Raw genomic sequence first — 26,388 nt, 5'->3', positions numbered from 1 at the left:
TAATTTATAACATAATTTCATAAACAAAATAAAGTTGAAATGAGGACAAAAAGGAAAATTACCGTCACAATATCAGCAATAGGTGTCCAAAAAGAGGGCTCGTCAAAAATATGATCAGCTGCAGCAATCCCTGCAGTGGTCTTTGCATATGAGGATGGAAGCCACTCCTCACTAACAAATATACGTCTCAAACCTCCCTTTGAATCAAGCAAGGATTTCAATGTGAGGAAGTTGGTTGCAAATCTAGTGACCCCTGGACGAGACAACTCTCTTTGCTAATTGTGTTTCCTCATGAGGTTGAGGACCCATGTATGATTATATATGAATTTGCATACACTCCTTCTTCGCTCTATAACTGTTTTGATCCAAGGGAGTTTACGAAGATCCTCTAACATGAGGTCAATGCAATGAGCGGCACAAGGGGTCCAAAATAGGTGAGGGTGTCTCTCCATAAGAAGCTTTCTTGCAGCAACATAATTTGTTGCATTATTAGTAACTATTTGCACCACATTCTCCTCACCTACATCCTTTATCACTTCATCCATTATCCCACAAAGATATTCAGCATTCTTTGTTTTTTCCGAGGCATCAATGGATTTCAAAAAAACTGTGGCACCTAAAGAAAAAGAAACAAATTAGTATAATGATTAATGATGAATCATAATTTATAAATTCAAAACTTATAAACTTAATCACTTAAGTACAAGTTCTACTTCTAAATTTTTAATGTCTAAGACTCTAAGTACAATTAAAGTTTACCTGATGAAGAAACAAGAAAGTTGAGGAGTGTTCTACTCCTTCTATCAGTCCAATCATCAGTCATGATGGTGCAACTTTTTTTCTTCCACACCTCACGCTACTCCGTGATTTCAACTTGTACATCAGCCACCCTTTGGTTCAAAATAGGGCCTCCTAGCTCTTCAGCACTAGGGTCTTTGAACCTCGAAACACAAACAACAACAACATCGATTTCAATTTGCCAATAAGGGGACCTAAAACAAATAGAATAAAATTTAAAGTTAAACAAATTAGTATATTATAAATAAATTTGAAAACAAAATACAAATTAAAATAAACAAAATAAACATATTATTGAAAGCTGAAACTTGTAACTTTGAAAGCAAGAGAAGACTTAAATTTAAATTTACATAAATAATTACCTTGCTGCATTGAATGAAATGTTGTTGTAGATGAAGAAGTCCCCAAGTGCCAATTTTGCATAATCATGTTTATCCTTGTTCCAACTCATGCCCTCAAGCGATGGCTGTGAACCTGGAGCCGTGCGTGGAGCAAACATAGAATCAAGTGTCGATTTTTGCTTACGAATGCGAGGCCCAATGCTCACACTCGTAGAAGCAGTGGTATCCGTAGGTGGAGCAGTGGATAATGGAGAGCGAAAACTAGAAGACCCCTGTTGGGCTCCGGCTAGTTGTGCCGTTTTTTCATGTTGCTTCTTTTTCAATTCTTTTTGCTTCATTTTTTCCTCCAGAAGAGTTTGGATGTCTCGCATAACATCTTGGGGTACATCTTTGCATTTTTTAGCATCACGTCTAGGTATATGTGCTAGGTGATACTTCAATGTATTTATTCCTCCCACATTATATACCACACCACAATGCCAACATGTAACAACTCCCTTTTTGTGCCCCGGGATGGCATGTTTCCAAGCCCTATCCCTTGCTATTGCACTTGGGTCTGCATTAGGGTTAAATGGAGGCCTATTTCAACTTCCCTCACCTTGTTGTTGAGACATTATATCAAATTTCAATAAGTTACTGTTCGCTGTCAGCCTGCTGCACTATGAATGTAAACAAAATGAAAAGTAAAAAAATAGTAGACTAGTGGTAGAGAGTAGAGACCAAACAAATTTAAACAAAATGAGAAGTGAAAATACTTAAAAAATATGAATGTAAAAGTTTAAAACATAGTATAAAACAACACAAAGAAATGCAACAACAACTTGTAGCTTACCTCTTCAAATTTGCACAAACAATGAAAATGCAAGTTTGTAGAAACCTCCTCCAAATGCTCCTTCAAGCTCCTCTCAATGCTTTAATGCAAGCTAGAAAGATGCACAAACCATTAGCAATCAATACGGGAGAGCAAACTGGTTTGTTGATTTCTCTCTCAAAAGCCCAATATTCTTTTCTAACTCTTTCCTTTCTCTTGTGAGCACAAGTAAATGGTGGAATGATCTTTTTAGGTCAATAACATGTTATACAAACCAAAAAAATCCAATTAAACAAAGCATTTTATGTTTTTTTTTCCTTTTTACTTGTTACCCGCCGGCGAGAGTCCTGGCATCGGGACTTGCTGAGTCAGACTGGACTCGGACAGGACTCGGCAGAGTCCGAGTCAAGAGGTAGTCTGCCTCGGAAAGGTGGACTCTGCCTTTGACTCGCCGAGCCCGAGGCTGACTCGGCGAGTCCCGTTATACTGCCACATAAATTGATATTGCACGGCTTTACATCTTCTGCCGTTACAAGATTACATTGCGATTTGAATTTCCATCGATTGGAATATGAATCGTTGGAACAAAAGGTGGAAAAAGGTTTTACTAATATAATTTAATGTTGTATTGGTTAAATTATAATTAAGTATATATAAGGTGACATTATTGTATTATAGATCTAATATAATAGTGCCACTTTACAAATATTTAATTATGATTTTAATCAAAATAATAATATATTATTAAATGATATTACTATCAAATAAAGGTAAGAATTTTCCTATTTAGTTTTTAAAATCTTATATTATTTTTAGCTCATGTAACTTCCCACTTTGTTATTTGTTGTCAAGCTTTAACAATCCTGCCATGGCGACTTTTGATCAAACCTGATATTCCTGATAACTAGGTCATATGATCATTCCATTTCCGTATGACCTCATTTCGTAATGCTTCCCCTCCTTCTTGAGTCTTTATCGTGCAACCTTCAAAACGATCATTCTCGCCAAAACATTAATTTCATAATTAAATAATATCGTTAGGAATTTCATCATAAATAATAACTGACTGAACATCGACTAAAAAAATATATTTTCATGATCACAACGGCTAGAAACTATATTCACTTCACATGAACACAACAGCTAAAAACTATATATTCATTTAGTTCTTTAAAACGATGCAACACCTTAAGATAACTGCTTCAATTTCACATGAACATGAATAAATAAAACAACGGCTATAACTTCCATGATAGAACAACGACTAACTTCACTTGAACTTGAAAATTTATTCTGGTTGAACGGCTAATTTTAACTAAGAGAAATTAGGGCAAAAATTGGGATGTAATAGTGATCATGTTGAAAAGCCTACCTCGGTCTTATGAGCATTACATAGAGATGCTCAATATCACTTCAACTAGTGTTGCCCTGACATTCTTTGATCTCTAGAACAAGCTTTTGCAATAGAATAGATGGAAGTGCCGATTCCTGTTCTGAACTCATCGCCTTTACAGTCAGCCTATATCAAGAATAAAGGCAAACCTTCGTCTACTTCGCAAAAAGGATCAGGTAGCCTCCGACTCCTTAAAAAAAGAGTGCCTAGTGTAATTAGTGTCACCAGTTTGGTCACTTGAAGATATATTCTGGTAAAGTGTTAGCAACCACATAGTCTTCAGAGCGAGGGTCTCAACAAAAAGCTCAAGCTGCTACGTATTTTGATCAGGAGCCTCCCTCTTATGCACTCATGGCCGCATGCTCATTAGATCATGACTCATCCTTAGCCTAGTAAATTGACTCTGTTTCCTCTTAGCATTTCAAAAATCGTTGGAATGGTGCACAGAGTTCATGTCTTTAGATCTATATGTCTTTAAAGGTGGAGAGGAGTTTACAATTATCAGTAAAACAAATTATGGATTTTACATTGTGGGAGGGATTTGACATTTCTCAATGTATGGCATGAAGCTCAATCTACTGTTAGTCAGTCAAATTTTGTTTATTTCTCCTTAGTCGGATGTTTTCAATGCCCGCAAGTGTACTACTATTGACAAGGAGGCTCAATTTACAGTTGCAGTTGGGCATAAAGATTGATTGTTTTCTTTATAGACTAGTTGATACAATTGATTCTCTTCAGCAATCCATGGAAGCCAAGAGTACTTCCATCAACAATCTTTGGCATTGATGACATGGGCATCTTAATATCTACTCTCTCTCTCTCTCTCAATGGACTTGAGATTCATACACATAATTGTGGAATTTGTGGAGCATGTTTGTGGGTCCATGAACACTCCATCTGTCCTAGGTAGCAAGTATTTTCTCTTGATTATGGATGATTTTAGTAGGAAAATGTTGTCCTATTTCCTTAAGCAAAAATTAGAGGTGTTCAACATGTTTTAGAAGTTCTAGGCCTCAGTGGAAAAAGAGTTTGGTTGTTAGTTTGTCACTTTTAGGTCCAACAATGGTAGAAAATTTTGTTCATCTGAGTTCTCCAACTTTTGTGCATCATGTGGGATTAAGCATCAACTTACTACACCTTACACCCAACAACAGAACAATGCTTTTGAGCATAGGAATCGTAGTCACTGAGATGGCCCAATTGATGTTGCAACATCGCAATGTTCTGGAGAAGTTTTGGGCCGAGACAATCTTTATAACAGTTTGTCTTCAGATCAGTCACCCACATAGGCTATTAAGAAGATGACTCTAGAGGAAGCTTGGTCTGGACGAGAGCCCAAAGTTGGTCATTTGAAGGTTTTTGGTTCCACCACATATGTTTGGATTCGAGATGCCAAGTGCACCAAATTGGATTCCAAGACTCAAAAAATGTTTACAAAGATACACATAAGGATACAAAGATAATGTATTACCTCATATACAGCTGTGATGTGGTGTTTGAGGAAGATAAAGTTCCATTTCAGCCATCTTTCATTTCTAGCGCTGAGGGTCAACCTCCACAAGCTTCTGAGATGGATATTCATCTTCCATTTGGTTATCCTAATAGGAGGGATTTAGTTCACGTTGTGCCACCAATCCCTCTGCAGGTTATTAAGGTTCCACATCCACTAATTCTAGGTCATATAGTTTTTCCTGCAGTGGATGTTGGTTCTAGTATTTGGCCTATATGGTTGGCCAAGACCATTGGTGATCTTCATGATGACGAGTTAGTTCAGTGTAGATCTGTTTTGAATAAGAGAAAACAACATACCACAATCAATTTTGCTCTTATGGTCAATATTCATAGTATTTTTGAGCCCTAGGCATGTTCAAAGGCTAAGGGTATACCAGAGTGGGAACGAGCTATAAGGTGAAGGCTGATGACATACTTGAACATTAGAGTCTCATGAGAAACAACACTTGGGTGTTGTGTGATCTTCCACTAGGGAAGAAACCCATAGGCTGCAAATGGGTCTATAAGGTTAAGGCTGATGACATACTTGATAAGTACAAGGCACGATTAGTTGCTAAAGGGTTTCATAGAAGGAGGGCATTGACTATGATGAGACATTTGCTCCTATTGCCAAAATGAGTACCATATGTCTTGTCCTAGCCCTTTCAGCTCTGTTTGATTGGCGCCTCCATCAAATGGATGTCAAGAGTGCTTTTGTTAATGGTGATTTGTAGGAAGAGGTTTGCATGGCACAACCTATTGGGTTTCCTGTTCAGGTAAAGAATGGCAGGTTTTCAAATCGGTGAAAGATCTGTATGGCCTCAAATAGGCACCCTGTGCATGATACATCAAGACTGATAAGTATTTGATTGATGAAGGGTTTCAACGCAGTCCTCATTTTGATTTCTATGTCAAGCATGCTAGTGGTGACATTCTTATTCTTGTCAGTAATGTTGATGATTTGATTATTACTGGTAGTGCAACACATTTGGCTGAGTAGGCCAAACATTATTTGTGCCAGATATTTGACATGACAATTTTGGGACTTCTCCACTATTGTCTTGGTGTAGAAGCTCGACCAACAAATACTTCCATTATCATATCTCAGTCAGAATATGCCAAAATTTTGTTGGACAAATTTCGGATGCAGTATTGCAACCCCATCTCTACACCTATGGAGAAAGTGGTGAAGCTTTCAGCTAAATCACATTCGCTAGTGGAGAATGAGTCATCATTCAAGCAACTGGTGGGCAGCGTTAACTATTTCACTGCCACAAGACCTGACAACAGCTATGCTGTTAGTCATATTTCTCGCTTCATGATAGCCCCAAACGCTGAACATTGGGTTACTGTGAAGCATGTGCAGTGATCTGTGAAGGGCACTCCTGATTTTGGGATTTTGTATGGAAGTTGTCAAGATCCTCAGCTCATTAGTTATACAGTCTCAGATGGGGAGGTTTTATTGATGATCGGAAGTCTACTTTTGGGTATATTTTCAGTTTGGGCACATGTGCAGTCACATGCACCAACAAGAAGCAGCAAACAATATCACTTTCATCTACTGAAGCTGAATACAGAGGAACACTTAAGGCAGCTTGTGAGGTAGTTTGGCTTTGCCAGATGCTTGCTGACCTGCATATGCCTCAAGCAAGCCTTACTCCCCTGTTTTGTGATAATGAGGGAGTCCAGATGTTAGTCAAGAATCCAGTCTTCCATGAATGGACAAAGCATGTTGATCTTAATTGTCACTACACTTGCCACCTTGTTAAAGATGGAACTGTGTTGTTGCAGTATATACACATTGAGGACAACACTACAGACATCCTGACCAAGTTGCTCAATCCGGAAAATTTTATCAATTTAGCGGGGCAACTTGGTGTAGTTGATAGAATGACCATTAAGGGAGGGTATTATAATATTTTAAATATTTTTAGTATCATAGTTGGTTAACGTGAATTTGTAAATTTGGTTATGTGAATTTGTATTAATTGCATAGTTGGTTATGCAAATTTGTATTAATTGTTTATGTATAACCTTAGTCTCAATGTTTGAGTTTGAGATCGTTTTTGACAACAAAACAATTTGGATGAAGTTCATCAAGAAGAAAAATTTCAGAAAAAATTTTGTAATCAATTTTGCTTTATAATATATGTAAGTTAAAAAATGTTTAGAATGAAAATACATAACAAAAGTCAATATAAATGTTGTAAATACTAAATATTTTCAAGTTATATTATTTATTATTTGAAAATCTAAATTAATTATTTCAAAATATCAAAACTAAAAAAATAGTGATCTTGATAATATCTTATATGCTACATTCTAGGAAACATACGAAAGAAAAATAAACAGAAAGAAAACCTAAGCATAAATAATGAAAAAAGATCAAAATATTAATTGACAAACTCCAGCGATTGTTGAAGGGAAGAGAAAAGCTCACATTTCATCTATGGAAAACTAAAATATAAATAATGAAAAAAGATTAAAACATCAAGTGACAACCTCCTGACTGTTGAAGGGAAGAGAAAGCTCACAATTCATCCACCTGGCTGGGTACTCCACTACAGGTGATATGTTACGTTGAGATTTATCCATGGATTGCTTTGCCCCTCTGGTTCTATCTCCCACTTTCTCAGCAGATACCAGGCCTAAGATAGTTAGCACTAGCAGGGATAAAGCCACTGACATCGCGTTGGGTGAATTGACAGGATAAAACAATGAAGCCCAAAATGAAGCTCGTGATACAATTTTTCAGCAAAAAATCTATTGAAAACATATTTTTAAAATGCATCTTGATAAGAAAAACTGTAACCCTCTAATGTATACATATTTCTTTTGGGGTTTTTCGTAAATTTTATGGATTTTGAATTTCATGGATGATACTCGCCGATTCTCGTGAGAGTGTCAAACCAAGGTAGGCTACTTGAAACTTTTTTAAGGTGTAAATGCTTTTGACCCTGAGCTATGAACCAGTGAGGTCACAAATGGGGGATCTCATCCCCAATTGAAAACATGTTTTTAAAATGCATCTTGATAAGAAAAACTGTAACCCTCTAATATATACATATTTCTTTTGGGGTTTTTCATAAATTTTATGAATTTTGAATTGCATGGATGAAACTCGCTGAGTCCCGTGAGTGTCAAACCAAGGTAGGCTATTTTAAACTTTTTTAAGGTGTAAATGCTTTTGACCCTGAGCTATGAACTAGTGAGGTCACAAATGGGGGATCTCATCCCCAATTTAAACATTCAATGATAACACTTAAAGTGTGGTTTGAACCTTGAATGGCGAGAACAACGCCATTACTCAATCATTTTGTAATGTCAATACTGGCAATTGTAGGGTACTTAAACTATTACCTTATAATTTTCTGAATAGTTCGAGCTCTTCCACATAACGGTAAATTTTCCATCAAATATAGAGTTTTTACAGGTCAGATCTTTTCTATGTGAAATATTGCTTTGGTTTTCCAATTTGGTGGATTGTTATTTAGATACACATTTATTGTCACTGTAATTTAACATAGCTATGCTGTTTCTGTTTTACTTACCAAGTGCAGAAGTCAATGTTTAATATGTGCAAGGTTTTTATTAACCATAGCCGAAGATCTATTTATTTTCTTTCCTATAATAAACAAACAAAATAGCGATTGTTGTATATAGGTTATTGATCTATCGATATGCTTAACTATTTGCCTCATGAGATCAAAACCTTTGAATAGTGTGTTTTTTAGTACAGTTGAACAAAACCTTTGAATAATGTGTTTTTTAGTACAGTTGAAATTAGGTCAATCATTATTTCCTTGAGTGGTATAATGTCACTCTTCTTTGCAACGAAACATGAATGTGAATGTTTACTGTATGATTTGTTCTTTTGCAGTCCTTGACAGAAGTTCAGCTCAACTGTACGTCATTGAATACACTATCTCTTGTTGGTTGCCGTGCAATGACTAACCTTGAATTAGCATGCCCAAATTTACAGCAAGTTATTTTAGACGGGTGTGATCATCTTCAGGAAGCATTGCTTCGTCCTGTAAGCTTTCCTAGATCCTATAGTTGTGTAAGCTTTGATTTATTTGTATTGGACTTTGACATCCTATTACCTTCTGTTATTGAGCACTATATTGTATCATTTCATATGGCATGCAATTATATAGCTAATATGGAAGTAGCAGTTTGCTTATCAAGATCATTGTTTGAATCTGTTCTTTTGACAATTTTGAATTATTACATGGACTTGCAGATGTAGGTTTTAGTTTCAGGCAACTGAATTTGTGTTTAAATTGTTCCTTTCTCAAAGACGCAATCTGCTAACATCATGATGCCAGTTGCTGTAGAGGCCTTAATTAAGAGGACGAAAATATGATAATGTGAATTCAAAAAATGAAAAGTTTGGCTCAACAAAATAAATATGGATATTTCTGTATACAATAACCTTGCAAAAATATTATGTAAACATAAACTCTCACAAAATTTCATTTGTTTTCGTTGACTGGTGTAAGTTGGCAGGGGATAATGAAAAAATATATTGCAGAATAGAAATCTCACACAATATGAGAGATGCAGGAATAGAGAAAACCCTTGAGCTTATGTAACACCATACAATACTCCTCATGGAAGAAGCTGCTTCACGCAATACCATACTTGACATGTACTGTAATGCCTGCCCAGAGATCCTTGGAACACAAGGATAAAACATGCAGTGAATAAATTTTTTCTCAAGATAAGTTACTTAGCAACAACATAAAGTAGCCTAGTTCAAGAATGAAACATCTAATCAAGATGATAAAATAGGAAACATGGTTAAACTCACATGTCCACCTACACCAGCAGAAGTCTTATGAACACTTCCAAAGATCCCCTAGCACTAAATCATAACTATAACTCAAAGATCACACGAATCATGAGAATCCTCAAAGAAGATCTGGATAACATCCATGGATTCCAAGAGGAAAGTACTGAACTAACAATCCCAAACAAGATGTTCTTTTTAAGCCCAAAGTAAAAGTTCCTAGCATGGTTAAAAATACAAGTTCATTTCCAACTAACCATAACATAATCAAGAATAGTAAGCAGAGACCGTCAAACGGTCCTGCACGAGACAAGTGCTCAAGGTCATAACCAACCATCTACTGGACACCATGCTGAAAGACAAATGCTGAGTCTTGAAATTGGCTAAGTCTGAAGTCCTGAAACCTTGAAAAAAGGCCAAGTCTAAAATCCTGAAGCCTTGAAATTTTCTAGAATCTTTATCTTAACTCTTGGAGGGTTGGAACTTATCTCAAATGAATCATAACATACATAAAATATATCTTAAGTATAAGAAAGAAGAGTATATTTTATACACCTTATACTTAAATGGTATATTTTATACACGGTGTAACTGATCTGTTTTGATCCAGGAAGATGCAAAACCCAAAAGGATGTCCAAAAGTATAAGTTACATATTTTCGAAGTGTGTGCAAACACTAACTGTTTGCCATGCGACAAATCAGCTTGAATGCTCGCGTGAGTCAGAATTGGCTATTGGGTGAGTATTCTCCACAAACCAGGTGAGACACCCAACCAAGCTCACGTGAGACTTCGCCCTTCCATGCGAGTATATACATACTGGTTCGAGAGAATGCTCTTCCTAGGCAACATAAAATTGACATCAAGAAAAGAAGTAAAGAAGGAACGTGAAACACATGAAACCTCCAAATTGGGGAGTATTGGATCCGCATAAATCAAGGAATGATCACTCGAGAGCATGAAATTAAATCTAAGAACTTAAATGAAGCTGGAGATACTCATCTCAATACATACATCCATCAGATCAACCTCATTAATAAATGAAAAGTGCATAAACAACATTACAGTGAAACAAATCTGTGAAAAGAGATATAACCGAATAAAATCAACCGTGCTTGTTTCCTCCCTACCATAATGGCATCATGAGATCTCAAGGATCCTAACCATACTCCCGAGTATGAATCTCAATTTGCCAACAAGATTGTTGGAGTTGTTTAATGAGATCTTTCTTACCCATAACCATCAATTAACATCATAAGAACAAGTACATTCGACATGCTAATCTACTAATAGCGTCACTAATCCAAAGCATTGGTAAGAAACATCAACTAAACAATAAGATACTTAATCATGATAAAGGAATGCATCAAATAACATACTAAACATCATCTAAAGATGATATCAAATGCATCCAAAGTAAAGCATAAATCACAAGAGAACATACTTCGGATACACCGAAGTACCAAGTGAATATCCAACACCGGCCTCAAACTAAAAGTAGACCATTTATGTACACCGGTCCCCAGCAGTGGTATAAGTAGCTATGCTTCCCAACCATATGGTACCTGTAGGCCCACACCTGTCGTGCTCATGGAGACGGTGACCCAACCACAATCACATAGGACAATCACCCATGGCTGACACACGCACCAATCAAGAACACGATACCAACATTTGTATGATCATGAAGACAATGTAGTACATCAGCTCACTGGTCAAATCCACTAAGGATAATTATGTAGGGACTCAAGTGGAGTGTCATAGGTCAGGTGTTTCATAATCTTAATTTATTTACCCATTAGTTAAATTGGTTTTCACTTATTAGAACGTCTTCACGTTACCTTGTCGGCCACTTTCGGGTCAGGGTACACGAAAGAAGCCACTCTACCGCCTACCCTACATACCCATGCTCATCACACAATGAGTGCCCAAAGGCAATGCAAGTTCCCAACCCAACCCCATAACGAACAATCTCTCAGCTGGCCTATATCTAGGAGTTTGGGTCTTGCAAGATCTCGTCATGCGCACACGCATGTGCTCGTGTGTGGGCACAACCAACTTTACAATGTAATCACATAATATCAATACAAGAGTTGGATATGAGAAATGCAACAAATGATACAAGTACATCAATCTCACTCAACCGACCTGTATTCGAGAGTACGGATTCAACATGAATCCCTATGAGGCAACAAAACACCAAATAACATGAACTCACTCAACCGGCCTAAATCCAAGATTGTGGATTCTAGATGGATCCCAAAGAAGACAAAGTGAAAATATGGCTGGATTGGAAATCTAGCATACATTGCAAATCCACGACCAAAACAAGTGCTAAGAAATACCCAAGAAATTGGGTGGTGCACAAAACAAGGCGATGTGAAAATCGCTCAAAAATCAATGTTGTCTAAAATCGAGAAAATTAAAACCCATTAGCCAAATGGTTGCCAAACTTCCAAAAATCAAATAAAAATCAAGTTCCAAGCTCGTATGCAAAAAAAACCAGCATAACGACATAAAACTTCAAATTAAAATCCATGAAAACACTCAATTGTTTGTACCTTCCCAACCAGGTAGAATTAGCATACCAAAATGGAGGGGAACACTAGTTCTCAATGTCTAATTAATTTACTATTGGAAATGGGAACTAAAATGGAGCCAAAATAATAAAACGAGAGAACCTTACCTCACAGCGAAAGGGGCTAAAACAAGAACGGATGCCACAAAATAACAAGATTGCCTACAACGATGAAATGCTCGACAAAGTAGTTTCCCACTCTGAATCCAACGAGCCTATCCTCGCGAAAAGCCCATGAGTGTAGCTCTCACAACGAACAAATTTCCAAATGCTCACAAGAGGGTTTTAGAGGATTTGCTCCAAAATCTTGAATTTCCAAAGTGAGAAGTGAGAATAAAGTCATTTTTAGCCAATAAATGCACTTTTTAAAAAGTGACAAATTAGATTATTTAATTAAATAATCTAATCAGCTCTCTTAACCCAAATAAATTTGGCAATTCCAATTACCTGGAATTCAACAACGACAAATTAGCCAGTAAATTAAAATAAATTAAATCAAATATAAAATTCCCATTAAACTATTAAATCACAATATTTGAATTACTTTCGTGACCATTGTGGATTCCTAAATGCATAGACATGTTCACGAGTCTAATTACAAATGCATAATGAATTTGGATTTTACCAATTAACCGACAAGTTTATTATTTTAATTAAAACAAATACATGACCCATACAGTGAAAATATTGGCTCAGTATGAACAGCCAAATCACTAACTTAACATGCCACTACTGGGGATATAAGTCTTGCACAATAAACAATCCGATCAAGTGTAGATGCACGATAATAATATAGCCAAAGCCACAGTGAGTCAAATCACGTAAATAATCATTTAATTAATTTCATTAGAATAATCTATTTAAATCATTTATTTGCACCATAATAAAAGTTTATTGCAAGAACGATGTACATAACCATAGCATAAACACATTACAATAAATCCAACAATATCCATCGATAATCCTGAACCATAATTTGATCAATCAGGCATAAGCATAAACAATCAACTAGTGCAACAATAATCAAATCACCTCAATGGCGTAGACCACTTGTGGGTCCCAATCATGATAACTTGTGAATCAAGAGTATCAAAGTTGCATCCATTAGGATGACTTACATGAATCAAATGGGAGAGGCACTACATGTACCTTCATTTAAATATACATCCTTGTAAATTCCTAATAATTTAACGAGAGCAAACCCTTGGGGTCGGGTAAACACCATAGGATACTCTTTAAGGAAGAACCCACTTTCCACTAGCTTCAAGAGATCCCAAATACAATATCATACTTCACACATATCTTACAATGATAGTCACCTTCATTTGAATATACCTCCTACTAATACAATGGAATGGTAAATCCTAATGAAAGCCTACTCAACTCTTGATATAATTAGCTATACAAATTATTCACGTGACCCAATATAACTTAAGGGATGTATGCCACATGTTGGCAGCTCCATTCACTGAAATAGCCTATAATATCAGACCCCTAGTTGCATAACAAGGAGATTGGGTTTGTAGTGGAAGAAAATTATAATTTTAAACAAAAGTGTTGAGATTTGTGATTGCTGCAAATGTAATAGCACTGCCTGATTGGTACGTGTTTTCCAAAAGCAACAATCCCTTGTATTTATATTGAGAATTAGCCAACAAGAGACATGTCCCTTCATGGGACATGTCTATTTGTTATTAGATAATTTATATAATGACAAATTTTAATAATATATATATATAATTTCCATGAATCATTATTATTTTTAATTTCTCGCACATAATAATACTTAGATATATATAAATTTATATCTCATATCTAATGAATATATATAAATTATATCTCATATATACAATAGTATTGTCTAATGGGTTTATCTGACTGAAGGTATCAAGCATTAACACTCCCTCTTAGCTAGGGAGGATAAACACAAGATATGACATTACCTCAATGTCAAATCAGGAATGACAAGTTTTAAGGATATCTTTGATCAAAGATTGCCCAGGGATGCTAGTTCATCAGTAGGTTATAAATGCAACCAAAGATATTTGTTCAATTGTTGAAGCACAAAAGGAATTGTGTAGGCCAGCTTCTTGTTTGTCAACGTCAACAGACCAAGATGTAAAAGGTTTTTGTGAGACGAAGGAATAATGCCCACCAGTTTGTTATGTGTGTCACAGGGCTAGGTTTTTAGTGAACTAGAAAGAGGTTAATAGAGAACTATAGAGAGGTACAACTAGATAGAGGTAGATAGAATTATTTACTTGAATAGTAATATTATTGTTCTTTATTTACCCCCTCCTCTTGATATGTTTTTTAATAATTGATCTTTAATATATCTTCAGCATACCCATTGTACACCAAGGTGTGATTTCTAGTACGTATAGAAATACAAATGATGAGTAGATAAATGTAGTAAATACGTATCTCATATGCATTAAATCTTAAACTGTCTCCATATGTGTCAAATCAGAAAAAAATGCCTAATATTTATCTACACATGCAAGTTATCTTGGGTTTCAGACAACTCATTCTACTATTCAATATTTAATCTTGCTTATACCATTTGGTTCATAATATCAAATTATTAAATAACATTCTTTGGACTAATATAAATTTCCCTTAAAAATAACATTCTTATAATAAATTTAATATATATGTGCAATTATATAAATATGCTCCTACATATAAACATATTATATCATTTTCATAAAGTGAAAATAAAATTAATAATTTTTCATACCTTATCGGGCCCCATTTTGTTGAAGTATAGCATCAGTCGAAGTAATATACTCATTACATTGAGTATTTGTATTCATGATTTATGTGTGCATTGTTTATGTCACATATTACTAATAAGAATATATATATATATATATATATATATATATATATATATATATATATATATGAGTGTATGTATGTATTTTTATGACTTACATAAGCTACAGTACGTGACTTTGTTGTAGCCTCTGTTGGATTGAGTTTATTAAAGCTACGTCATTGATGATAAATTGTCCTTGAGATAAGTATCTTATATATATAATATAATATATAATATATATTATGCATTATATATCTTATATATATAATAAATATGATATATGTAATATAATATGTATTATATATATATTATGCATTATATGGTTAATATATTAATATTATATATATGTTAAAGGTGAGTTATACATATAGTTATTTATAAACTAAATGGTGATTAACTATAGAGACATGTCTCTTCATGTCTCTTCAAGAGACATGTCTCCTCTTCTCATATTTATATGAGATCCAAATTTGCATTTGGAAATCATCTATTACAATGACAATGATTATAAATTTGCAGAAATGATCTTAGTTACTTTAACATGGTATTAGAGCCAACTGCAAATGTATCAAAGATCAATTGTAATACAAAATTCTGCATAGTGAATGTGTTAACGTTGACCATGTTTTACCCTGGGAATTCTGAAGGGAATTATTGAATGAACTAGAACATTATGGAACTTGGGAAATGAGGAGAAGCATTCGGACAGGAGACAATTATTTGAATATCACTGATAGCAGCAGCAGAGGATTCAAGCAACACATCCAATGTAGAGATATTGGGAGGATGTAATATGGACGTAGCATCAAAACTACTATGGAAAGCTGAAGACCAAGCGATTATTCATCCAAGCAGAAATACACTTCATAGAACCAAACTATGACGGGGATATAAAATAAAGAAGAGATAATCTAAGAAATCATCACAATTATATATAAGACAGGGGCTAGCGTTAGAAAGAACACACCCGACATATACAGGAAAATTTATATCTTCACAAATATAGATTAATATTTCAGTCTCCCGTAATTATCAGATGTTTGGGAATGAGAAATTGGAGGCAGAGATACACAACTATTAAATAATTTGATGGAGGGAAAATATTAAACCAACAAAGCATTGTTAGATATTTTGAAGTTCAATTCAAAGCCAGCAGTGTCTAAGAGAAGAGACCTCTCTTGGAGAATGAAAATTGATGATTTCATGCTCGTGTCAAACCAAGTCAACAATATATAGACTATAGTGATTTGATGCTTCATGCATAAAAGCATGTGGATGGAGTAATTACGAGATTATAAACCTAGATATATATGTCCACAACAAGCAATGATATCATCTTTACTATCTTGGATGTTTAGGTTGAGACCAGCCGGCACAGATAAAACACACAAAAATATACTTGGAGAAAGGATAAATGTATTCCTCAGCAACGACAAGTTTCCACAACACAACACCTCGATGTATTCCGGGGCAATGTCTTAGTTAAAGAAGAAATGATTATAGTGAATTGAAATCCGTATATTGCTGAAGAACTTAGGCCCTGATGCTTAAGATGGATAAAGTGAGGCTCTTGAAGAAAACATCTTTGATGATTAAGATTATGAGATTCTTCTACATTAAGAGGGAGTATGACACTTCTTCAAAGGCAATGCTGGAGCTTAGAAGATTGATACTTAGAGGGAGTCTAGAAATACATGTGGGTGACTGCATGATGTTGATGGGCCTGCTCCTACGTATATCATGAGGAAGTGATGAGTTTGACAGGGATCCTTGGGTAAAGAGAGTTTTTGAGGAAGTAACAAAGAGGACCTAATGTCCTAGGATCAATGTTCATAGGGAGAAATTTTTGAGATGCAATCCTTTATGGATGATATCTTCTTTAGGAGGAGAAGTTCTAAGGGAAATTCTTTATAATGTGCTCTCCTCTATGAGAGAGAAATACAAGGTGAAAACCCTTTGTAGCACTCTATGACTAGGTTCATGGTAGTTACTATTTCACATATGATATGTAATGAAAGGTGATGATCTTTCATTGACATATATAAACAGAAGGTAACCATTATAAGATGACGATCTTGTAAATGGTAGACCTGTTATCATGGTTCTTTGGGCTGGATTTTGCTGGACACCATGATAACGAACAAATAGAAGGTAATTGTTTGTAAGGTGACAATCTTGCATATAATAGGCATGTTATCATGGACATCTCTAGATATTGCTTCGGGCAATTAGAGATCATAGATAACGAACCCATTATGTTATCATGGACATCTCTAGAAATTGCTTTGGGCAATTAGAGATCATAGATAACAAACTCATTTGTGTTACCATGGACATCTCTAGATATTATTTCAGACAATTAGAGATCATGGGTAACGAATTTTTATGTTATTACTATAGACACCTCTAGATATTGTTTCAGACAATTAGAGATAATAAATAACATATTCATTATGATTACTCTAGATATTGTTTCGGACAATTAGAGATCATAATGTATGTTATGATAGTGTTCATAAAATTGTGATCGTAGTTATTTGACAAGTCACAATTTCAGAGTGAAAAGTTAGATAATATGTTGTGTATAGAAAGTCAGATAATATGTTGTGTATAGATATCCTTGATTCTGATGTCTCATAAAATATTTTTGTTACTTCTCCCTTGCTAAGAGGGAGTGTTGAAGTATAGCATCAGTCAAAGTGATATACTCATTACATTGAGTATTTGTATTCATGATTTATATGAACATTGTTTATGTCTCATATTATTAATAAGAATATATATATATATGTGTGTGTGTGTGTGTGTGTGTGTGTGTATGTCTATGACTTACATAAGCTACGGGACATGACTTTGTTGTAGCCTCTGTTGGATTGAGTTTATTAAAGCTACCTCATTGATGATAAATTGTCCTTAAGATAAGTATCTTATATATATTATATATATAATATAATATAATATATATTATATATTATGCATTATATATATATATATATATATATATATATATATATATATATATATATAATGCATTATATGTATTATATAGATATTATGCATTATATTTTATTATATGTATTATGCATTATATATTATTATATAATAATATAATATTATATTATTATATTACATATATGGTAAATATATTAATATTATATATACGTTAAAAGTGAGTTATACATATAGTTATTTATAAACTAAATGGTGATTCACTATAGAGACATGTCTCCTCCTCTCATATTTATATGAGATCCAAATCTGCATTTGGAAATCATCAATTACAATGGCAATGATTATACATTTGCAGAAACAATCTTAGTTACTTTAACACATTGCCCAGTACTTTAGTCTTCACCTTATCTTGGTAAATTCAATTTATTTCGGGGACCTTTCACGTGAATCTTCTTATCCTTCTCTTATATTTGAGGGTTGACTTGGAGCTCCACTATATATGATATGGATCTTGTCTTTTTCATGACGGTATGCTTTAATAGACTCTTGGACATACTCCAAAATAGTGAACCGACATCATACAACTAACTTTCAATTAGGTGGACCCGTCACCTGAACTTAAGCCATTATGGCTGCCTGATATCATACTTGTCATCAACTTGTAGCGCACACAAGGTTGAATAAATAATTTTTTATTCTTATAAGTTACAACTGTTAGAGACGGTTCACAATATTATCAGAACTATTAATTAAAGTAGCCTATTTTAGTTTTTTCGTCAACTTCTACAAAGGATATTACAACCTAAAAAATATTGAACATTTCAAGTATTTGAATTTTGCCTTTATTGAGTGTAGAATGCAAAGTGCCTGCCATGCATTTACTGCTATACTCTGTTTTCTTTTCCATTGTAGATAAGATAAGATAATAATATTAATGTCCAACAAGAGACCAACTAGGGTCTAAGGGACTGGAGGATACAACTGTACAAGAAAGAACGATACATTTGGCACGCCAAATGGTGTACGGGAAAGCGTTAAACAAGAAACCAACAAAAGGGAACAAAAGAAAAGAAGGAATAGAGATCCTTGCTTGGTGAAAAGAAGTCAAGACTGAAGGATAAGGCTCAATACAAAAAGGGGTCCGAGCCCAGCTCAGGGAAGCATTGGAAGTAGGGTGTTGTCTTTCGAGAAAATTGTATCGAGGTCTCACTAATTAGGTATTATTGGAGATGGGTGTAGTGAGCTGTTGTTTCATACCTCGCGAATGAGACAAGGATGAGAAAAAGGCTGTGATGAGCTGATTGGAGGCCTGACGTTGAGGAAACATGAGTTGTAAAGTATGGTCCCGTAGCTGCGAGGTCTCTCGAAGATAAAGAGCTAAACACCATTGGTTGGAATAGCTGAAGAAGGCCGAAAGGGATACATAGTCTCTGAAAAGGCAATAGAACCTGCCTCTAATCTCATAGTAGAATGAGATGAAATAATTTTATGTTTGATGTCGAATGATAACTATGTGTCCGTTGGCTTCTCCTTTGAATTGTTCAACGGGATTCGACTCAGTTATTTTATACATACATGGTTGTCAAGAGTTCCAACATGCACTAATTATTACTACTCATCATTCAGATTTTAATTTCATCGACACATTATATTTCTATTGCCATGTTCCATAATTTGATGCTATATTTTAATACATTTTCATAGTTACACCACCCTAGGGGACGTGGGACGACGGAACGGGGGACAAGTTTCCGGGACGGGGGGAACTGAGGGGCCTTAATTTGGGGACGGTGGGGGGACGGTGGCAAGGGATAGGAGGGGGTGTGTATATATACACACATGGTACTTTAAATGCTAGTTATGAAAAGATGTATTGCAATATAAGATATAAAGATGTCAAAGAGTAAATACTTGAACATTGGATGGAATTGGAACATTGAACATTAAACATAAATAGTCGAATCAGCAAATAGTCAACATTGGGATGTCCCCCATCCTTGGTGCCCGGTGCGTCCATGTCTCCGGGACGTGGGGCAAAAAGGGGGGGATGTGTCTCCGTGTTACATGTACATTTGCAGCCTGGCTCTGATACCATGTTGAGATTTGTGATTGCTGCAAATGTAACAGCACACTCTAGTCGGTATGTGTTTTTTAAAGGCAGCAATCCCTTGTATTTATATTGATAGCAAGAAGAGACGTGTCCCTTCATGGGGCATGTCTATTCATGATTGGGTAATTAATATAATGCCAAATTTCAATAATAGTTACACACACACACAATAGAATTCTCCACTGGGTTTATTGGACTGAAGCTTTCAAGCATCAACAAAAAGAATAAAGTAAAAAATATATAAGTCACATTGGAACTATCTTGAACATCAGAGAATTATGTAGGGCCACATCTGGTGGGATTTGATAATGTTAGAAATGAAAATGTCAGATCTTGGCTTAGTAATAAATAATGTAATTGTAGCAATTTACTCCTTAGATCATATGGACTTGTGACATTAATGTTCAAGTTGTTTTTGTGTCTGGATTGGATAGCCAGAATAAATTGACAAGAATTTAATTTGCATTAGGTGTGGATGTGCTTGTCTAATGAATCTACAAGTCAAATGAAACAGTACACACAAGTGTGCAAGAGTAAGAGACACATAGTTTCTTTTATATCTTCTTAGTGCTAGTTAAAAGGGGGCAAATTAAACAGTATACACAATTGCAGAAATAAGGGAACGCAAGGTTTTTATATCGTCTTAGTGCTACTTCAAGTGGTACCCCCCACTAGAGCCTACATTCCAATTACTAATATTCCAAGATACCTTCCACTTGGGAAGTTATTACAATATAGAGAGTCTTGGCAAAGAAAACTAATACCATCTCAGTCATGTGGGACAAGGACTTTATACTAAGTGGGATGACTTACATGACATTTGCAACTACATGTTTATTTTAGATTACCTATGGGTGCCATACAAAGCATAGGAACCTAACTAATACTAGCAACTATATAGTAAAATGGGAATCATAACATTGCCTAACCCTTAGAAAAGCTTTATTTTAAAACCGGAGATGAGGAAACTTGGAGTGAGTGTTGACGAGCTCACATGTTATCTTCAGGTTGCAGGCCCTTCTGTTACACTAGAATGTCATCAATAGAATGGACTGCGAAGGTGCTTGATGCACTTGTCTAGTATAGCCTTGGGTTCCAAAAAAATGAATGTTGGTAGCTTTGTTGGAATTTAAGTTGTAGACCTAAACTTTTTTATTGTGTGGAACTTAGAGAGGGCGTGAGTGCTAACTTTCATCCCACCTCACCAATGTGTTGGAGTAGCTAGTAAGGGCCATAAGATTTGGCACCTAATTCATGAACTTACTTGTCTGATAATGAAAGTTAGTTGCAGGGCTAGAGATATGAAAACAATTCAATCACCAATGTCAATTCATTCTTTCTGATGCCAATCTATCTGCTTTTTCATGTGATTTGTGCCAAAACTAGACTGACCTTAAGGAGCTAGGACATATCCTCATAGTTGGCTAGAGTATTTTGAATTGCCACAACCATGGAAGAATGTGGAAGACCCTAGAATAGAAGTACCCGAGGAAGGTAGGGTAGTGCCATAGAGGGCATTTTGGAAACACTATGATAAGTGGCATTATATCACCACTCAGCAAGAGGTAATTATTGGACCCATTGTTTGTCAGCTTCACACCAAGAGTAAGCTTCACACCATTTAATGAGAAAAATTATATTTCAAAATTAATGATGCACATTTCTTTAATTTACTTCTTTCACTTTCTGTGCAATGATTATACCTTTAAATATAAAAAAATATAATTATGTTATGATAAAATATTACAAATCCATATTAATATTTTACAAATTTATTCCAAAAATAAAACTTCTAAGTGATTGTGTGGGTGCCCTTAAATTGGATTGTGCATCTATTGCCGTGGGAGGATGTTTTGTGTGGGTTGGCAAATTTTCAGGTTAGATTGTGAATAAGAGGGTGATTTTTTTGGGTTAAAAAATCTCACTGATTATTTTCAAAAAGTTGCCTCAGTTTTTATCATGTTATCTGGTATTATTGATTGGTAGCAACAAGTAATGTTAAAGATGTACTCAGGATTGTGTTGTGATCATGATATGATTGTTTGTACTTACCTATGATGCGATTGTCTTGTATTCATTGAAGGCAGAGGATCGAAAGCATTGTACCATTGGAATGATTAAATTGAATCAAGGTGAATTGGACAATTATATTTTCGTTGTTTTAAAATTTTTTCCCAGGTAGGAAATTTTGGTTGAGGGCAGAAGTGTTTTCTTTGAGCAACGCAGATGCAATGGGCATGGGGACTCTAGTCCATTGAGAAATTGTAACTTGAACATGAGTGTTTTGGGGTTCACAAGTGGTTGTGGTGATTGCTTTCACATTGTAGAGCTGACCTTGGAAAACCTATGTGGGTCATAAACTAATGCTATTACAATTCATTTAAGAATAAGAATAAAAAATGGTGGAAAATTCTTTGACATTTGATAATTATTGGCATTTTTGTCTTGTTTCTGATTAAATGGTGAATTTTTAAAACCCAATTATGACAAAATGTCAGCAGAAAAATAACTAACATGAAAACAGGAAACAACAAATAGATAAGAAAAGACACGACAGACCTGAAAGCAATTTATAACTTCTTTAGATATCAACAGCTCGCAACTCCTCTTTAAAGAAACTTTCATGTAAATCAATTAAATCCAGTATTTCCTTCTAAGTTTTCACCTCCTGCATTCTACTCCGCCCTTGTATTAGGTGTAACCTGCCCATTTGTATACACATGGAGAGGAGGAGAATTAGGATCCCTGCTCATCTGCTTAAGTTTTTTACTCAATATCTTCAGCCTCACAGCACTATTCACTATTCTTGATAGTGCATTTACTAACCTCAATTATTCTATAATATGTCCTTTATTTCCTTCATCTTCTCTTCTAGATTGGATGTTCTAGCACTGCATTTCCCTCTCCCTTTCGCTGCATCTTCCATGACATCCAATATTCTCTTGCAATCAATCCAAGTGCAAAGTGTCTGGCTTAGAAACTATAAGAAGGTAATTCTTATTTGGAAGATGAGCTTGTTGTCCTTAGGATTCATGTGTCCTCCGATCCTCTGTTTATTTTTCCACATGGCCATCTTAATGTTACATATTCTGATTTCAACAAAGAATTACTTGGTAAAGGTGCTTTGAGCTTCAAAGCATCCTGGACAATGCTCATTTTGCATATTTTGGTTAGTTACAACTGCTATTGCAAAGAATGGAGCTCCACCAAAGTGATTCTCTGAAAATTTGTATTGTTGAGGAATCTCTGTCTTGTTGATATTTATTGCTTAGTTTGCTTCTTGTTGAGAATATTATTTTGTAATAAAGAGTTCTGTACCTAACATTTGTGAGTGCTATCTAATTGTGAAAAAGCTTGCACTACAGGTTGGGCTTCACTCACTCAATTTGGGCATATGTCCCCGCTTAAGCAAACTTGAGATGGAAGCGCCATTAATGACAGTTTTGGAGCTAAAAGGATGCGGTGTCCTTTCTCAAGTATCAATAAATTGTCCTCAATTGCTATCTCTCGATGCATCATTTTGCAGGTAATATTAATGTTTGAATGTTCTGCACGAGTTGGAGTTAGTAGCAGTATCATACATGCCCACAATATGCAAGTGATGTGGTCTATTGAATTTTATTTCATATTTTAATATTCTGTACAATTTGGAAATAGTAGTGGCATCGTATACACTCTTTCATCCAAATGATGTAGTCTATTTAATCGTCATCTTTATTTGAGATCACGTATATGCTCACTTGACTGCTGTTGCAATGTATCTACTTCACCATCAACAGCCAACTTCAGGATGATTGTGTGTTCGCTACAACGTCGTTGTGTCCAAAGATTGAGTCATTGATACTGATGTCCTGCCCCTCCATTGGAGCCAAGGGCCTGTCTGCATTGGAACTACTTTCCAATTTGAGGTTGCTTGATTTATCGTACACTTTCTTGACAAATCTGCAACCTGTTTTTGAGACTTGTAGTCAACTGAAGGTAATGTTGGAAATGTGTGCTCTTGAATCCAGCTCTATACTGTCATATAAATATATCATTCAATGCTTCTTAATTAAAATGTCAGATTTCATTTTTTCCCTTCTGGATGTCTGTCAGGTTTTGAAGTTACAAGCCTGCAAGTACCTCATGAATACATCGTTAGATGCTCTTTATAGGGGCCAGGCACTTCCAGGTCTTCATGAGTTGGATTTATCGTACAGTAGTCTCTGCCAGTCTGCCATAGAAAAGCTCCTTGCATGGTGTCCTCATCTGACTCATGTTAGCTTAAATGGTTGTGCAAATATGCATGATCTTGATTGGGGTTTGGAAGCTGCCAGACTTTATAACTGCACTGGCATCGACAATGCCGTTGGTGTACATACAGAACAAACCAACACGAGTGAACTTGAAAGCTCCTCTGATTGGATGGATGATGAAAGGATGCAAGATCGCTTGCTTGAGAACCTCAATTGTGTGGGATGCCCAAACATTAAGAGAGTTACGATCCCTGCATCAGCTTGTTGTTTGCACCTTTCTTCATTAAATCTTTCTCTCTCAGCTAATTTGAAGGAGGTTGCTTTGGGTTGTTGCAATCTTATAACATTGAATTTAAGGTCAGATTTTTTGCTTGTTTTGTTTTGTATTGTAGCAATAACTGATGATATTTTGATATTTATATATTGAGATGTTTCCATTGGACTGGTAAGTAACACTGTGGGATTTGCATCAGCAACTGCGTAGCTTTGGAGGTCCTGAATCTGGATTGCCCGCGACTAACAAGCTTGTTTCTTCAAGTACGTTACTTGAAATCATAATTATCACCGATTCTGTGTTTATTTCATGAGGTTCCCTCTGGATTCTCTTCTGATTTTACGCTGAACCAATATGTAGTTAGCAAACAATGGATTTGCAGCTTACAGTTCTCTCTGCCTCTGTTTATAAGAATAATACCTATGCCTCTGTTGATAATTTCTTCTTCCAGGCATGTGGAATTGATGAACAAGAAGTTGAATCGGCTATCAGGAGCAGTAATTCACTTGAAACACTGGACATTCGGTTTTGCCCTAAGGTTAGCTGTTATGTGCAAACCATTATTGATTAGTTAATGAGATTATCTTTCAAAGTTTTAGTTCTGTATATCAGATAGACTAATATCTATGCTTTTTAAAATAGATTTCTTCAACAGGCATTTCAAAGTTGCGCATGATATGTCTGGGCCTGAAACGCCTTTTCAACACAGTGTCAGTATAGCTATCTCATTGGCTATGCTGTACATAATCATATTCTAGTTTAGCTACTATCGATTTGGATCAAAATTTTATTGGTAATTGAATTTGTAAATGCCTAAGCTCTTTCACTGGTGGCATTTGTCAAATTTGTTGGGATTGTAGCTAGTATCTGTAATTTTTTGAATCTGTCTGTTTGGCCAGGGACTTGCATTCAGAAATGTTTGTAATAGATGTGGATTGTTTGTTTATTTAGTGTAGTGTCTCGTATTGTATTTAACAGCTTAGGGAAACTTCTTTGCAAGCTTGCCCTTATTTTGCAACATCAGAGATTTTATTTGTAAGTTTTTTGGCCTGGAAAAATCAGTCTAGCATTCCTGATTCGTACATTATGTGGGCCAGTGAGTCCAACCATGTAAAGAAAAGTTACAGTTGCAGATTTTGGACGGAGAGTTGAAAATTCCATTAAGGAGTTGTGCTCGGGTGTCTGTGAATGTATAGATGTTGTTTGTACGTAGATATCTGTTATGATATCTTGGTCATATTCATTGCAACCTTTAAGTTAAATCCCAGATAACTGGAGTACCTGGTTTAAAAGATGCAATTTATTCTTTTTTTTTCCTCTTAAACCTTTTTAATATGTTATTGAATAGGTGGTCACTTATGCATCAGATTCATTATTGTAACCAAAGATCAAAGATCTCAGGTGACAAGTTCAATCTTTACTCGGATCATTTTAAGGTTTGGCATTTTAAGTTGTCTTGTATTTTAGTGTTTTTTAAGAGAAATGACATTTTTAAAAGTTCAAATGATCTCACAAGTTTCTGTAAATTATTAGCAAGATACAGCACTAACAATTTATATTCAGCTTTATGGGAGCTTGTGTATGGGCTGCTGCAAAACCTGTCTTACGTTAAAACCACCAAACCTCCAATATCAGAAACCTTGCTCAGGTTGATAGTTGTTTTTAGCCACTGGCTTGTATCGCACACTACAAAACTTTGAACGTACATATTTGCAGAATTCCATTAGGATGCACAGCTACGTCGGAATGCCTTCCACAACCCTCACTGTTGAACAAGAATGAAATAGATTGGA

At 35.3% G+C, this 26,388-nt stretch overlaps 1 protein-coding gene across 1 annotated transcript in view; it reads left to right on the top strand.

Moving 5' to 3' along the window:
- LOC149575007 (F-box/LRR-repeat protein 15-like) overlaps positions 1-25,919 on the top strand; it is a 95,886-nt gene extending 69,967 nt beyond the window's left edge. Inside the window, exons 11-17 of the mRNA XM_089814855.1 lie at positions 8,715-8,867; positions 23,452-23,612; positions 23,866-24,064; positions 24,182-24,678; positions 24,795-24,858; positions 25,047-25,133; positions 25,238-25,919. Coding sequence (XP_089670981.1) covers positions 8,715-8,867; positions 23,452-23,612; positions 23,866-24,064; positions 24,182-24,678; positions 24,795-24,858; positions 25,047-25,133; positions 25,238-25,315 — 1,239 coding nt within the window. The 3' untranslated portion in view covers positions 25,316-25,919. The remainder of the gene's footprint in view (positions 1-8,714; positions 8,868-23,451; positions 23,613-23,865; positions 24,065-24,181; positions 24,679-24,794; positions 24,859-25,046; positions 25,134-25,237) is intronic.
- The last annotated feature ends 469 nt before the right edge of the window (positions 25,920-26,388 follow it).

This window comes from Cupressus sempervirens, chromosome 2, assembly GCF_028749045.1.
Source record: "Cupressus sempervirens isolate cs-2001-9-10 chromosome 2, ASM2874904v1, whole genome shotgun sequence".
Lineage (NCBI taxonomy): Eukaryota > Viridiplantae > Streptophyta > Pinopsida > Cupressales > Cupressaceae > Cupressus > Cupressus sempervirens.
The sequence above is the reverse complement of the archived record's forward strand: the minus strand, read 5'-3'. Positions and strand labels throughout refer to the sequence as shown.